We start from the raw sequence: 12811 nt of genomic DNA, 5'->3' as shown, positions 1-12811 counted from the left end.
TCAGGAGGGCTTCTGCTTTTTTACTCCAATATGTAAGGAGCTTATAAGTGATCACTACCATCCTTACAATAACAAAAAGCTAAGCAAACTGAAAATTAATTAATAAGTCATTTCCCTCAGAGTATTGAGCTCATAGGGCAGACAAATGGTCTGATAACTGGAGAGACAGGCAAAGAGAATCACAAATAATCTGAAGTAGAAGCTGCTAGAGTCAGGGACTCTAGGAATTTATTAACTGCTGGAAACTGAGTGTGGACCAGCTTGAGAGTTAAAAACTTCTACAGGCCCCCACTTTTTTGAGTTTGACCTCTAGGAACACCACCACTGTCTCAGAGTGAAGATCAGAGGGAATTGCCCACATGCTTCCAGCAGAGGGAGGGGAAAGTAACCGTTGTGAAATATTTCTAGATATTCTGTTGTCCACCTGCCCGCAAGGTGATGAGGGAAACAAAGACGAGAAATGTAGTATAAATTAAATCTTACAGTTTGTAACCCACTGACAGACACCTGAAGAATGCAGAGCATGACCTTCCTGAAGCAACTCGTGGCTGTCTTACTTCCTTCATGTTTTTGTTTTATGAAAGACTAAAAGAAACCTTATTTTAACAGTAGCTAGTCCCTCAAGATCCTGAAAGTCTTGCTTCCAAATGCCTTAGAAACTTACTTTTCTCATACCCCCCTACCCACCACAAACCTAAAAATATGTAATCAATCACTCCTCACAACCCCAGTGCAGCTCTTTCTCCACCGCACCCTCACCCAGGTCTTGTCCCCGTAATTTAATAAAATCATCTTTTTGAACCAAAGACGTCTTAAGAATTCTTTCTTAGCCCTTTGCTCAAGAACCCCATCAAAGGGAAACTAATTTACCAGAGACTAACCAATGTGTTAGGAGGGAAATACCCAGCCCCCTCTAGCCATTCTTTGTCACCTAACTGGTTGGGGGAGGAGAGGTCCTGAGAAGCACTTGTGCAGGTCGCAGCTCAGGGTGGCGGGCAAACTAAGAGAGGAAGACCTAACCACACTACTCTAAAATGCTTCCCCACTCCCACACTTTCCTCTATATTAACATGATTCCGGTATAAAAATAGGATTAAAGCTGAAAAAAGAAAAACCGATGATGATCTCAACTGATCAGAAAATTATTAACAAAATACAACACGCTTTCATCATAAAAACAGTAAACAACAAAACCCTTGATAGTAACTTTGTGGATATCGACAAACTAATACTAAGGTTTATATGGAGAGGCAAAAGACGGACAATACCCAACACAATACTGAATGAGAACTCAGTCGAAGGTCTGACAAATAATCAGTCAAATCTTTATATATTACATTTCTCTCTTTGGTTATACTTAGAAAAGCTATTCCTACACCGATATTACAAAACATAAAAAATTTTCACCGGGTCACTTTTACATTTAATTAAGTCCGTGTTGGATATAAAGGTATTAATACTATTTTCACTCCTACTCACTATTATTAAATGGAACTAACACGGTGTAGTGAGAAAACCAGCCCATTCTCGGCAATATCAAAAGTCATTTTCCCCTATATTATCACCAGGTTGCGGTGACACTACACTGGAGTCCTCGCCAGGGCCCCGGGGGGCCGCACAGTGACCCAACCTTGCGGCTCTGCACCCACAGGCCTGAGGCTTCGGACAGCCGCCAGTTCCAGATTGCTCTTCTCTGCTTTCTAGCTAGCCAGGACTTCTGAACCACGAGGACGCGGCGCACTGCGCCCTCGTCTGTTTCCACGCGAGCGCTACCTGCCCTCGCGGGGCGCGGCGCCCGCCCTGGGAGGTTCCAGCGCCGACTAAAGTTCTAGCAAGGCTGCTGGGATCTGGGCTACTTTTCCCCTAAGCCATCGCGGCCACGGACATGCAGGCTCGAACTACATTTCCCAGCGGGCAGCGGTCACGGCGGATCTTTGGCTTCTCCCACTTTCGCGCGGTTCTCGAGCTGTGCAAGGTGAGTTGAACTCCTCCCGGGACGTAAGAGGCGCGGAGTGCCGACAGGCTGGGCTCTGGACCAAGCTAATCAGGGCTGTGGGACGAAGTCTTTACAGCGTGGAAGCCAGTAGTAGGGGTGGCCAGTTGTTACCTTGATCCCAGGCCTGCGGTTCAAGCACCGCAAGGGAAGGTGGTTTGTGTCCGTGGCGCTAGGGGGGCGTGTGCGCGCGTGCGCGCTTGGATGTGCCTCCGTTACGGTGGGTGTGATTGTGAAGTGAAGCTGAGACAGGCGCGTGGCTGTGCTCTGTGACGTGCATTTGGTTGCACGTCCTTTACCTGTGCAGCGATTGTTGTGGCTCTGTTGTGTCATTGTCCCATGGCTCTAGGTTCCCTGCTGCTTCCTTCGTCTTCTCTCCTCACAGCTACTTGCGGCTGCCCCAGAGGGATGGCCGTAAGAAAGAAGTTGGAGGCTGGGAACACCTTGGAAAATTCTTGACTTGGGAGCTCTGAGGGGCAGCCACGTGTCTCAGAACACGGCGTTCCCAGAGATCTGACCGCAGGAACTTGCTGTAAATGTTACACAGATTCCACGCTGTCCTTTTTCCATCTGTTTGTGTGTGTGAGCGCGGCGGGCGTGGACCTAGAGAATATTGTGCAAAGACGTCATCCCGTGCTCCACGTGACGTCCTGTGACTCCCTGCTTGGTCCTGCCGTTCCCCAAAAGAAAGACCCTGATGAGGAGAAAAGAATTGATACATCCAAAAAAAATCGATGTGTGTGTTGGTTTTTCTATCATAAAATCATTGGTTTTAAGACATGCTTTCCTTTGTCTGAAATGTCCTAATCGTGATCTTTCTTCCCAGTGGATGTTGGGTGCTATTCAGGTAAATGTCACTAACATTCACATGCTTATTGGACTATCATTCATACCCTCCTGTGTATTCTCTTATTGTAAACAGAACCCAAATAGATTTAAATTTTTTTTTAAATCTAGAATCAAGGACAATTTACCTGTTTATGATGATGGGAAAACGGAATGTTCAGGATTATGGAAACGTTTAATGATTAACCCATATGGTTGAATATTATATAGCTAATAAGATTATGTTTATACGGAGTTAAACTTAAGGAAAATGTACACTCTATCATGTTAAGCAATATTCATGTTTATCAACAGTAATACCCTGGAAAATGTTAAATTATATATGAATCCCACTTTAAGAAGGTCATATTGTGAGAAGTTTTGCAAGGAGTCCGTCAAAAGTAATATTTTAATTGTTTTGAGGAAGGGTAGTGGTGTAGCTACGTTTATTAAGCATCTATTACCAAACATTTCTTTCACCTTTATGACATTCTCTGATGCAATCTGCAAGTGCCACTTACCTGTATTTTCATTCTCAGTAGACTCTTGGTAATGAAAGTGCTTATATTGAGCAGATGTAACCAAACGATATGCAATGGCTGTAGGTGTAATTTGTTTCCCTTGTAATGTTTCCCTGTGTCATGCATAGGGTTCAGGTTTCATAAATACAAGAATGCACAACCTATTTTAGTTGTTTCTCTGATATTTTAAAATACATTTGTCATATGTTGAAATGTCCTTTGAAATATTTTGTAATTGTCATGTTCTGGTGTTCACATTAATGAAGGCTTGTTGTAAAACACACAGTATCCTAAGGAACTTCTGGTAAAGAAATATAAAGTGCTCTTATTCCCACTACCTGGAGATTGCTGTTAATATATTGTCTATTTAGTATATATGTATTGTTTTGTTTTGAAGGGTATGATCACATTAATTAAGTATAAGAGTCAAACCATAAAGAAATAAGAATCTGAGTTTGCAAAAAAGAGTCCATGAGTTTTATTAGATGAACATGTGAGTGGAAGAGAGAAATGACAGTTTCTGGTTTGAAAACTTTCCAGATACTTACACCTTTTAGATGATAGAAATAACCATTAAAAATTAATTAACCAGGGAGCGCCTGGGTGGCTCAGTCGGTTGAGCAGTTGAGCATCTGACTTCGGCTCAGGTCTTGATCTCCTCAGTGTGTGAGTTCAAGTCCCACATCGGACTCTGTACTGTGAGATCATGACCTGAGCCAAAATTGAATGCTCGCTCAACCAACTGACCACTCAGACACCACTCCTATTTAGTTTTTAATGGCTGCTTTATAGTCTGCTGTCTGTATATTTGATATTTAGTCATCTTGGCTGGACTCAAAACACAGATCCTAGGCCTACAAAATTCCTTCTATGTTGTGTTCACTTCCCATACATGGACCAACTTCAACTGACCCGAGGCCATAAAAGAGCCTCTAATTTGAATGACGAGGCTTCTTTCAGCCTTGGAAGGTGGGAATGACGGAAGGTAGATCCGCTCAGGGAAAGACTAAGCAGCCCAATCTCAGGACTAGATCATCCTTCCCCAACATGAGACCTTGTCCAGATCTCCTGCTCCTGTGTTTGGATGTGGCTTCAATGCCAGAAGTGACTTATTCTGCAACTACTTTTGTGTAGTCTGTTGTCCTGTGACTTGAGAGAGACCCTAGATCCATCTTCTATTTTCCCTAAATTGTGTGTGTAGCACTGGGGGCTAATTTTGGAAGAAGAATGGGGGAACAAAAGTCTTTATTAAATTAAGTCTATTTGGAACAGTAAAACCTTTTTTCTTCTCTCAGCTCTGGATTCTCTGGAGTTTGAATTTTTTTCAATGGAAGAACACTGAGGAGGACTGATGAGGTCTTAACATTTCGGAAACCATGATTTGTGTAAGTTAATGATTCCCATCTCCTTGCAATATTACAATGTTAGTCTATGTGGGTTTATTCATTAATTAACCCAAAGCTTCCTACTTAAGAGGGCTTCATTCAGTTATCTGCTCTACAGTTTGTTCTAAAATTTAAAAAAATGATAGCAAATAGCTCAGTTTCCTCCTAATAAATGTTTGCTATCCAGTGTTTTTGTATTTATTTTCCAATTTACTCATCCCACTTCTATGTTCAGTCTTTAATCAAAGGCCGTGATGGAGCAGCAAAAGAGTGAAGTCCCATGAAGGAAATATTTGAGTTTCCTTTATAGGTCTCTGATTTGATGAAATAGAGATGTTGATCCCATTTAATTACCACAGGTAGACTTTCAAATCCTCCACATACCTGAATTTTCTAGGCAGATGAGAAGGAAATTGGTATCAGTTGGTCTCATTCTTAGTATGTGATGGTATCTCATGTTCTTGAGAATTGTATGATGGTTGGAAACATTTATGTCCTGCATCTTTCTCAGGAATTATTGAGAGACAAATATAACTATTTTGTGGTTGAATGTGATCTGTTGAATGTGGATAATATTTATCTGATCTCCTTCATCAGTGTACACATAGGAACAAGAAAAAATATTGAGTAACTGATGGAAGATCACAGTGAATGAGAATATTATCCTAAGCAGTATAAATGTGTTGATTTCTAGAATTGAAGACCTTTGAAATTTTGTGCAACTGAGTATATAAATGTCAGAGATGGACTAAACCTAAGATATCTATAATAAAATGGATTGTGACACAGCCAAAATTTATTTGTCAAAACAAAGAAAAATACAGTATGTTCTGACAAAGGATGAACTCAATGCTTGTAGAAATGTCACACTTTTTTTTCAAAAGCTTTTTTTTTTAATACAGAAGTTCTTATATTCAATATAGGAGGAATATCCCATCTTCTTTTAACTCTAAAGGGAAAATAATTTAGAACTTCACATTTTTGTGAGGATTTATACATCATACAACTAGCTGGTTATATGATTATGCATTATACTTTATTAAATAGGGAAAATTTTAATTTTATCCAATCCCCAGTAAGTCTGAGTTATTGTGATATCTCACAACCTGCTGTGATTTATCTGTAGAAATAGGATGCTTCAGGAATACGTAGACACTCTGCTTTAATTTTCTACCCCATTTGTACTATATGACTCCCTTTCTCTAATACATTTCTATAATCTTCTGTCTCTACATGTTGAAAATGTTTTTTTCAATTTTGTACTACATGGGTTTGTAGTTTCAGGAATTAGTGACATTCAGGGATGTGGCCATAGACTTCTCTCAGCAGGAATGGGAATACCTGGACCCTATTCAGAGGGACTTGTACAGGGATGTGATGTTGGAGAACTATAGAAACTTGGTTTCACTGGGTAAGTTCATTTGCCATGAGAAATTTAGAATGTGGTATGTTAACTTTGAACACAGTGAATGTTCAAAATTTCTTATTTTGTTCCCAGAGGAAGGTTTGAGGTCTGTCAGTTTGTCAGTGCCTCTGCCATTAGCCATGGTCATTTTCTCTTTTAGTGATATTCACATCTCCTTCTGGCCCTTCTTGTCATTGCCTCCCTTTCTTACTGGCCAAGGGGCTGGACAAAAATTCCTTATATTTATTCCAGAGATAGCTCTTGTCCAAGAAAAATGGTTTCCCATTATGTTCACACTGAATATTGCTATAGATTTGCTATGTCATCCACCTGTAGGTCAGTCATTAGATGTAGATTTGTGATTGGCTGTGACAATGAAAAGACCCTCTATAATTTATATAGTGGTGGACTGGATAAAAAATATTCATTTAAAACTGAAGAGTGTACATTTAATTTCCTGCAACCAATTTTATATGGTTGAAAGTTATAATTCATGAACATGACATTTATAATTGAATATTTTTGTAAGTGAATCAGGGTGCTGCTTGTTTTTTTTTTTTTTTTCATAAGGTGATAAAAGAATTATATTGGGGTGGCTGGGTGGCTTAGTCAGTTAAGCGTCCGACTTTCGCTTAGGTCATGATCATGCGGTTTGTGGGTTCGAGCCCCGCGTCAGGCTCTGTGCTGACTGCCAGCTCAGAGCCTGGAGCCTGTTTCAGAATCTGTGTCTCCCTCTCTCTCTGACCCTCCCTGGCTCATGCTGTCTCTCTCTCTCTCCTAGAAATAAATAAAAATATTAAAAAAAAAAAAAAAAGAATTATAATGGGTGTTATGTTCCAGACACTCTTCCTTGGGAGGGAATATATACACATAATTACAAATGTAATCATCAAATAACCCTGTGATAATAGTATTATCATACCCATTTTACTTGCCAGCATTGTGGAACAGTGTGTTAAAATGACTTCCTCAGTCACAAGGTTGTTAGGTATTAGAGGAGAAAGAATCTGTGCTCAGGCCCTTACCTCCACAGAATGTTCTCAAATCTTGTTAACCTTTCAATCGCTTTGTTAAATTTTCTCTTAAGAGCAAGAGTCTGGGGCGCCTGGGTGGCTCAGTCGGTTAAGCCTCCAACTTTGACTCAGGTCATGTTCTCACAGTTCGTGGGTTCAAGCCCCGCGTCGGGCTCTGTGCTGACGGCTACCTCAGAGCCTGGAGCCCGTTTCAGATTCTGTATCTCCCTCTCTCTCTGACCCTCCCCTGCTCACGCTCGCTCTCTTTCTCTCTCTCAGAAATGAATAAAACATTTTAAAAAATTAAAAATAAAGTAACAATATTATGACTTTAAAAAAAAAAGAGGAGGAGTCTGTATGAGTTTAAATTAAAATAACATTTCATCACACCTGCCTGGTTCCTTAAATCATTGCGTCCTTCTATTATCTGAAGTCTGCATCAGTAACATTTAATTTCGGTTTCATTATAAATTTAAGCAAAACTAAAGATTTGTGTTTTGTTTTTATTTCTGTACCATGTGGCTTCCACCCCCCCACCCCCCCCCACGCAAGCAGGACATTCCATTTCTAAGCCAGATGTGGTTGACTTATTGGAGCAAGGAAAAGAGCCCTGGATGATTTTGAGGGAAGAAACACAGAGACAGTACGCAGGTAAGGAGGGCGAAGGGAGGCTATCAAGGCTGGTAGCAGCTTCCGTGGTAAGGGGGAGGCGTACATCTCCTCGTTGTTTGTAAAGCCCTCCAGGGCACCAAGACCTGTGAAGCCTGGGCTTGTGACCTGAGAAGGAAATAAAGCTCTCAGCATGGAGCTACAGAGGAAACTTCAACTTTATTTACCAATCACTTTATTTCTCTTACATTTCAAACCCATTTTCAGTGACAGGGAATCTCAGTTTTCATTAGTGCAGTATTTTACCTGGATGTTGGATTCAACTGCTCTTCAGCTGCCCTTTTTCATACACGCACATGTCAATGCAATGATAGTGAACATGACATATCAAGTCCCTGGTCTCATGGAATTTACATTGTATTAGAGTGAGGATAATAATAGTAGGTAAACAGATAAATAATATCAAGCAACGGAATGAGCTATGATAGAACGTAAGAAGGGATTGGGCCATTTTAGATAAAGTGGTCAGGGATGGCTTTTCTGGGGTGATCCCATCTAAAAGGAGTCATGACATAAGGGCCCAGGACATGTGTTTGGGAAGGATTTTCCAGCCTAAATGAACAGTTTGGAAGGCTCAGGAGATGGCTGGGGACAGTGAGGGAAAGGGATAAGGAGACTGGAGGGAGGGGGCCAGAGAAAGCTTTGTGAGTTTGAGCAGCACCATTGTAGACCAGAATAGAAGGCCTAAGGGGAGAGTACTCAGTAATGAAGCTACACCACTGTTAGGAGTCAGATCATAGGAGGTTTTGTTGGATTTGAATTGTTAGGAATAAGAAGTATTGGAATAAATTATGTAATCTGTTTATATTTAATTTATTTTTTTAATTCTTATTTATTTTTGAGAGAGAAAGAGAGAAACAGAGTGCAAGCAGGGAAGGGACAGAGAGAGAGGGAGACATAGAATCTGGAGCAGGCTTCAGGCTCCAAGCAGGCACAGAGCCCAATGTGAGGCTCAAACTCACAAACCGTGCGTGATATGATGGTTTGAGCCAAAGTTTGATGCTTAACTGACTGAGCCACCCAGGTGCCCCTTTTTTTTTTTTTATTTAATTAACTTTTTTTATTCTTGTTTTTAAATCTTTAATTTTAAATCATTTATTTTTAAAAGTTTATGTTAGAGAGACTGGGAGAGAGAGAGAGAATCCCAAGCAGGCCCTCCACTGCCAGCATGGAGCCCAATGTAGGGCTCAAATCCACAAACCATGAGATGGTGACCTGAGCCAAAATCAAGAGTCGGCGCTCAACCAATTGAGCCACCCAGATGCCCCTAAACCATTTTTTTAATGTTAGTCAGGGGTGCCTGGGTGGCTCCGTCAAATATTGAGTTTTGGTTCAGGTCATGATCTCATGGTTCATGAGTTCAAGTCCCACATTGGGCCCTGTGCTAACAGCTCAGAGCCTGGAGCCTGCTTCGGACTGTGTGCGTCTCTCTCTCTGCCCCTCTTCCACCTCCTCCTCCTCCTTCTTCTCCTTCTTCTCTCTCTCTCTTTTTAATTTTTTTTAAATGTCTTTATTTTATTTTGAGAGATAGAGAGGGAGACACAGAATCTGAAGCAGGCTCCAGGCTCTGCCAACACGGAGCTCAAACCCACGCACAGTGAGATCATGACCTGAGCCAAAGTCGGATGCTTAACCGACTGAACCACCCAGGGCCCCCCCCCCTTAAAAAAATGAATAAACGTTAAAAAATAAAATGGGGAGGTGGGCGCCTGGGTGGCTTAGTCGGTTAAGCGTCCGACTTATGCTTAGGTCATGATCTCGCGGTTCGTGGGTTCAAGCCCCGCGTCGGGCTCTATGCTGACTGCCAGCTCAGAGCCTGGAGCCTGTTTCCGTCTGTGACTCCCTCTCTCTCTGACCCTCCCCAGCTCGTGCTCTGTCTCTCTCTGTGTCAAAAGTAAATAAACATTAAAAAAATTTTTTAAATAAAATGTTAGTCAAATACAGTGGCATCTTAGTGGCTCAGTCAGTTAAGAATCTGACTTGATTTCAGCTCAGGTCTTGATCTCAGGGTCATGAGTTCAAGCCCTAAGGTGGTAGTGTCTCAAAGAGGGAAAGGCAAGGATGGATGTTACTGACACAGAAGTTTTGTTTAAGGCCAGTTTTTCAATGTGGAGAATAGGATTGGGTGAAGATCAAGATATAACAATGGGAAATTAGTGGAAATTACGTAAGAATTTTGAGCACAAATTATGTTGATGTTTTCCACTGAAGCATTGATGGATTTTTCTGGGTAAGGAACTTCCTGGTAATGAACAATCAAGCCAATTGCCTGTATAAGAAACTCTAGGAAAGTAAAATTGTGCTGTGAAAACAGTGGGACAGTTACATCATGTTAATGTAGACAGGAAGGTACATTCAGGGATTGGCAGTTCCACTTCTCTGTGTCCAGGCTGAGTTGAGGGGAGCATGTCCTTGCAAACACCCTAAAAAGTATGCCTAGAAAATCCTTTCATCAGACCTTATAACTGTCTGTGGAGCAGCCCACTACTTGAGACAGGGCATTTCCCCCTCTGAGACATTACCAAAGCTCTTTAGAGGTGATATTTTCCTTTACCACATAAAGGTGACATGGGTTTCCTGTTATATTAATGAAGGTGACTGGTACCTAGGTGACTCATTCAGCTGAGTGTCCAGCTTTGGCTCAGGTCATGGTCTTATGGTTTGTGAGTTCGAACCCCATATTGGGTTTGCCGCTGTCAGTGCAGAGCCCATTTCGGATCCGCTGCCCTCTTTCTCTCTCTGCCCCTCCCCTGCTCAGAGCCTGGAGCCTGCTAAGGATTCTGTTTCCCTCTCTCTCTGGCCCTCCCCTGCTCATGCTGTGTCTCTGTCTCAAAAATAAATAAACATTTTAAAAAAATAAAAAAATTAAAGAAATGAAGGTGACTTTGGATCCCACCCAGGGGCAGGGGCTGGAGGACCAACTATGTGTTGGAGGGTCTCAGTCCCACCCACCCCCAAACTCTTGGGAGGGGAGAGGGGCTGGAGGTGGAATCAGCCAATAGCCAATGACTTAGTCGATCATGACTATGCAGTGAAGTCTCCATAACAACCAAAAGGACTGGGTTCTTCTGGGTTGGTGAACAAGTGTAGATATGAGGATAGTGGCACACCTGGAAAGGGCATGGAAGCTCCACGCCCTTTCCCCATACTTGCCCTTTCCCCATACTTGCCCTATGTATCTCTTCATCTGGCTGTTGGTTCCTATCCTTTATCGTATCATTTAATAAACTGATTAACCTAAGTACATGTTTCCCTGAGTTCTATGAGCCACTCTAACAAATTAAAAGAACCTAAGGAGGAGGTCGTTGGAACCTCCAGTCTATAGCTGGTTGGTCAGAAGCACAGGTAACAAAGAGCCAGGGGCTTGTGACTCGTGTCTGAAGTGGAGAGTGGAAAGCAGTCTTTTAGGACTGAGCCCTTAACCTGTGGAATCTGATGCTGTCTTCAGGCAGGTTGTGTCAGAATTGAGTTTAATTCTCAGGCATCCTGCTGGTCTCAGAGAATTTTTGGTGCTAGGGTCATGGGAGAGGGGTGTCTCCACTGACATGTTGGAATTGTATCTGGGAAACTGAAAGAATTGATGTCAGTAAAACTATATATTGGCACCAGCTCTTTTTTCATATGCTTCTACACATACATTAACAGACACTTCTTCTTCTTTTTTTTTTTTTTTAATTTATTTTTGAGAGGGAGAGAGAGACAGCATGAGCAGGGGAGGGTCAGAGAGAGAGGGAGACACAGAATCCGAAGACAGGCTCCGGGCTCCAAGCTGCCAGCACAGAGCCGGACGCGGGGTTCAAACCCACGAACCGCGAGATCATGACCTGAGCCAAAGTCAGACGCTCAACCGACTGAGCCACCCAGGCGAACAGACACGTATATCTTAAGGAAGATGTTAGTTGAAGGACGCATTGGGCTCAGTTTAGTTTCAGTGAGTTAAGCACGTGGCCATTCCAACATGCTTCTATGGATAAGTTTACAAATACCTCCATCTCACTGAGTGAAGAGGTTACTTGCAAAAAAACAAACAAAAAACCCCCAAAAACTATATATTGGATAATATTATAACGTCATGAAAACCCTCGGGTGATCTGGGCAAAGGGTTAACAAAACAGTTTCCCATTCTGTATGAGGATTTGGTCTTAGGTTAATTCTCTAACTCTGCTCCCTTAAAAACAGACAAACCAGAATGTGTCTACTATGTTAATCAGTCTCATTATTTATGGTAAAATTGACCCAAATGATGAAGTGTACCTGGCCAGACTGAGAGAACACCATATTTTGGCTTCCTCTAAAGACAGTATTTCTTTAAGTACATTTATCCAAACTAAGAAATGAATGTTCGTACAATACTATTAATACCATTTAATCATAGACTTTGTTCAGATTTTACCAGTTTTCCACAAATGCTTTTTTTTTTTTTTTCTGTTCTCAGATCAAATCCAGGATGCCATTTGGTATTAGTCAAAATGTTTCTCTAGACTTTACCAATCTATGATGGTTTTATGGACTTTCTGGCTTTACATGTCCTTGACACTTGTTAAGAATACAGTTATTTCAGATATTCCTTATTTTGGGTTGGATTGCTATTTTCTGATAAGCACATTTTGTTCATTTTGGGTAACAATCCCACAGAAGGATGGCGTGATCTCAGTACATATTAGAGGGTCCATGATATAGATGTGTGCTGTTACTGGTGCTGTCAGCATTAAACATTCTGTTAAGATACTGTCTGCCAGGTTTCTCCACTGTAAAGTGATTATTTTTCCCTTTCTAATTGATAAACTTCTTGAGGGAGATACTTTGAGACAATGCAGATAACCTGTTTCTCCTCCGGTTTTCACTCATTGGTTTTCAGCATCCACCAGTGTGGACTTTGCTTCAACTCATTTCAAATTTTCGACCTCTTTTTCTATGAGAAGCACATTTTACTATCTAGAATGCAGTATTTGCCCAGTTCTCTTTGCCTTTAGTAGAGTGTCCGGTCAAAATGATGTTTT

At 41.5% G+C, this 12811-nt stretch overlaps 1 protein-coding gene across 2 annotated transcripts in view; it reads left to right on the top strand.

Annotated features, from left to right (window-relative positions):
- The first annotated feature begins 1924 nt into the window (after positions 1-1924).
- Positions 1925-12811, top strand: part of LOC120220619 (zinc finger protein 573) — a 28441-nt gene continuing 17554 nt past the window's right edge. The window contains exons 1-4 of one of the 2 annotated variants that reach the window (XM_039217743.1): positions 1925-1975; positions 4635-4724; positions 6003-6135; positions 7698-7793. In XM_039217743.1, the coding sequence (XP_039073674.1) occupies positions 4716-4724; positions 6003-6135; positions 7698-7793 (238 nt within the window). In that variant the 5' untranslated portion in view covers positions 1925-1975; positions 4635-4715. The remainder of the gene's footprint in view (positions 1976-4634; positions 4725-6002; positions 6136-7697; positions 7794-12811) is intronic. The other variant, XM_039217744.1, reaches the window with a different exon arrangement.

This window comes from Hyaena hyaena, unplaced genomic scaffold (genome assembly GCF_003009895.1).
Source record: "Hyaena hyaena isolate Hyena2069 unplaced genomic scaffold, ASM300989v1 scaffold_721, whole genome shotgun sequence".
Taxonomy (NCBI): domain Eukaryota; kingdom Metazoa; phylum Chordata; class Mammalia; order Carnivora; family Hyaenidae; genus Hyaena; species Hyaena hyaena.
This window is presented reverse-complemented; position numbering and strand designations above follow the sequence as displayed.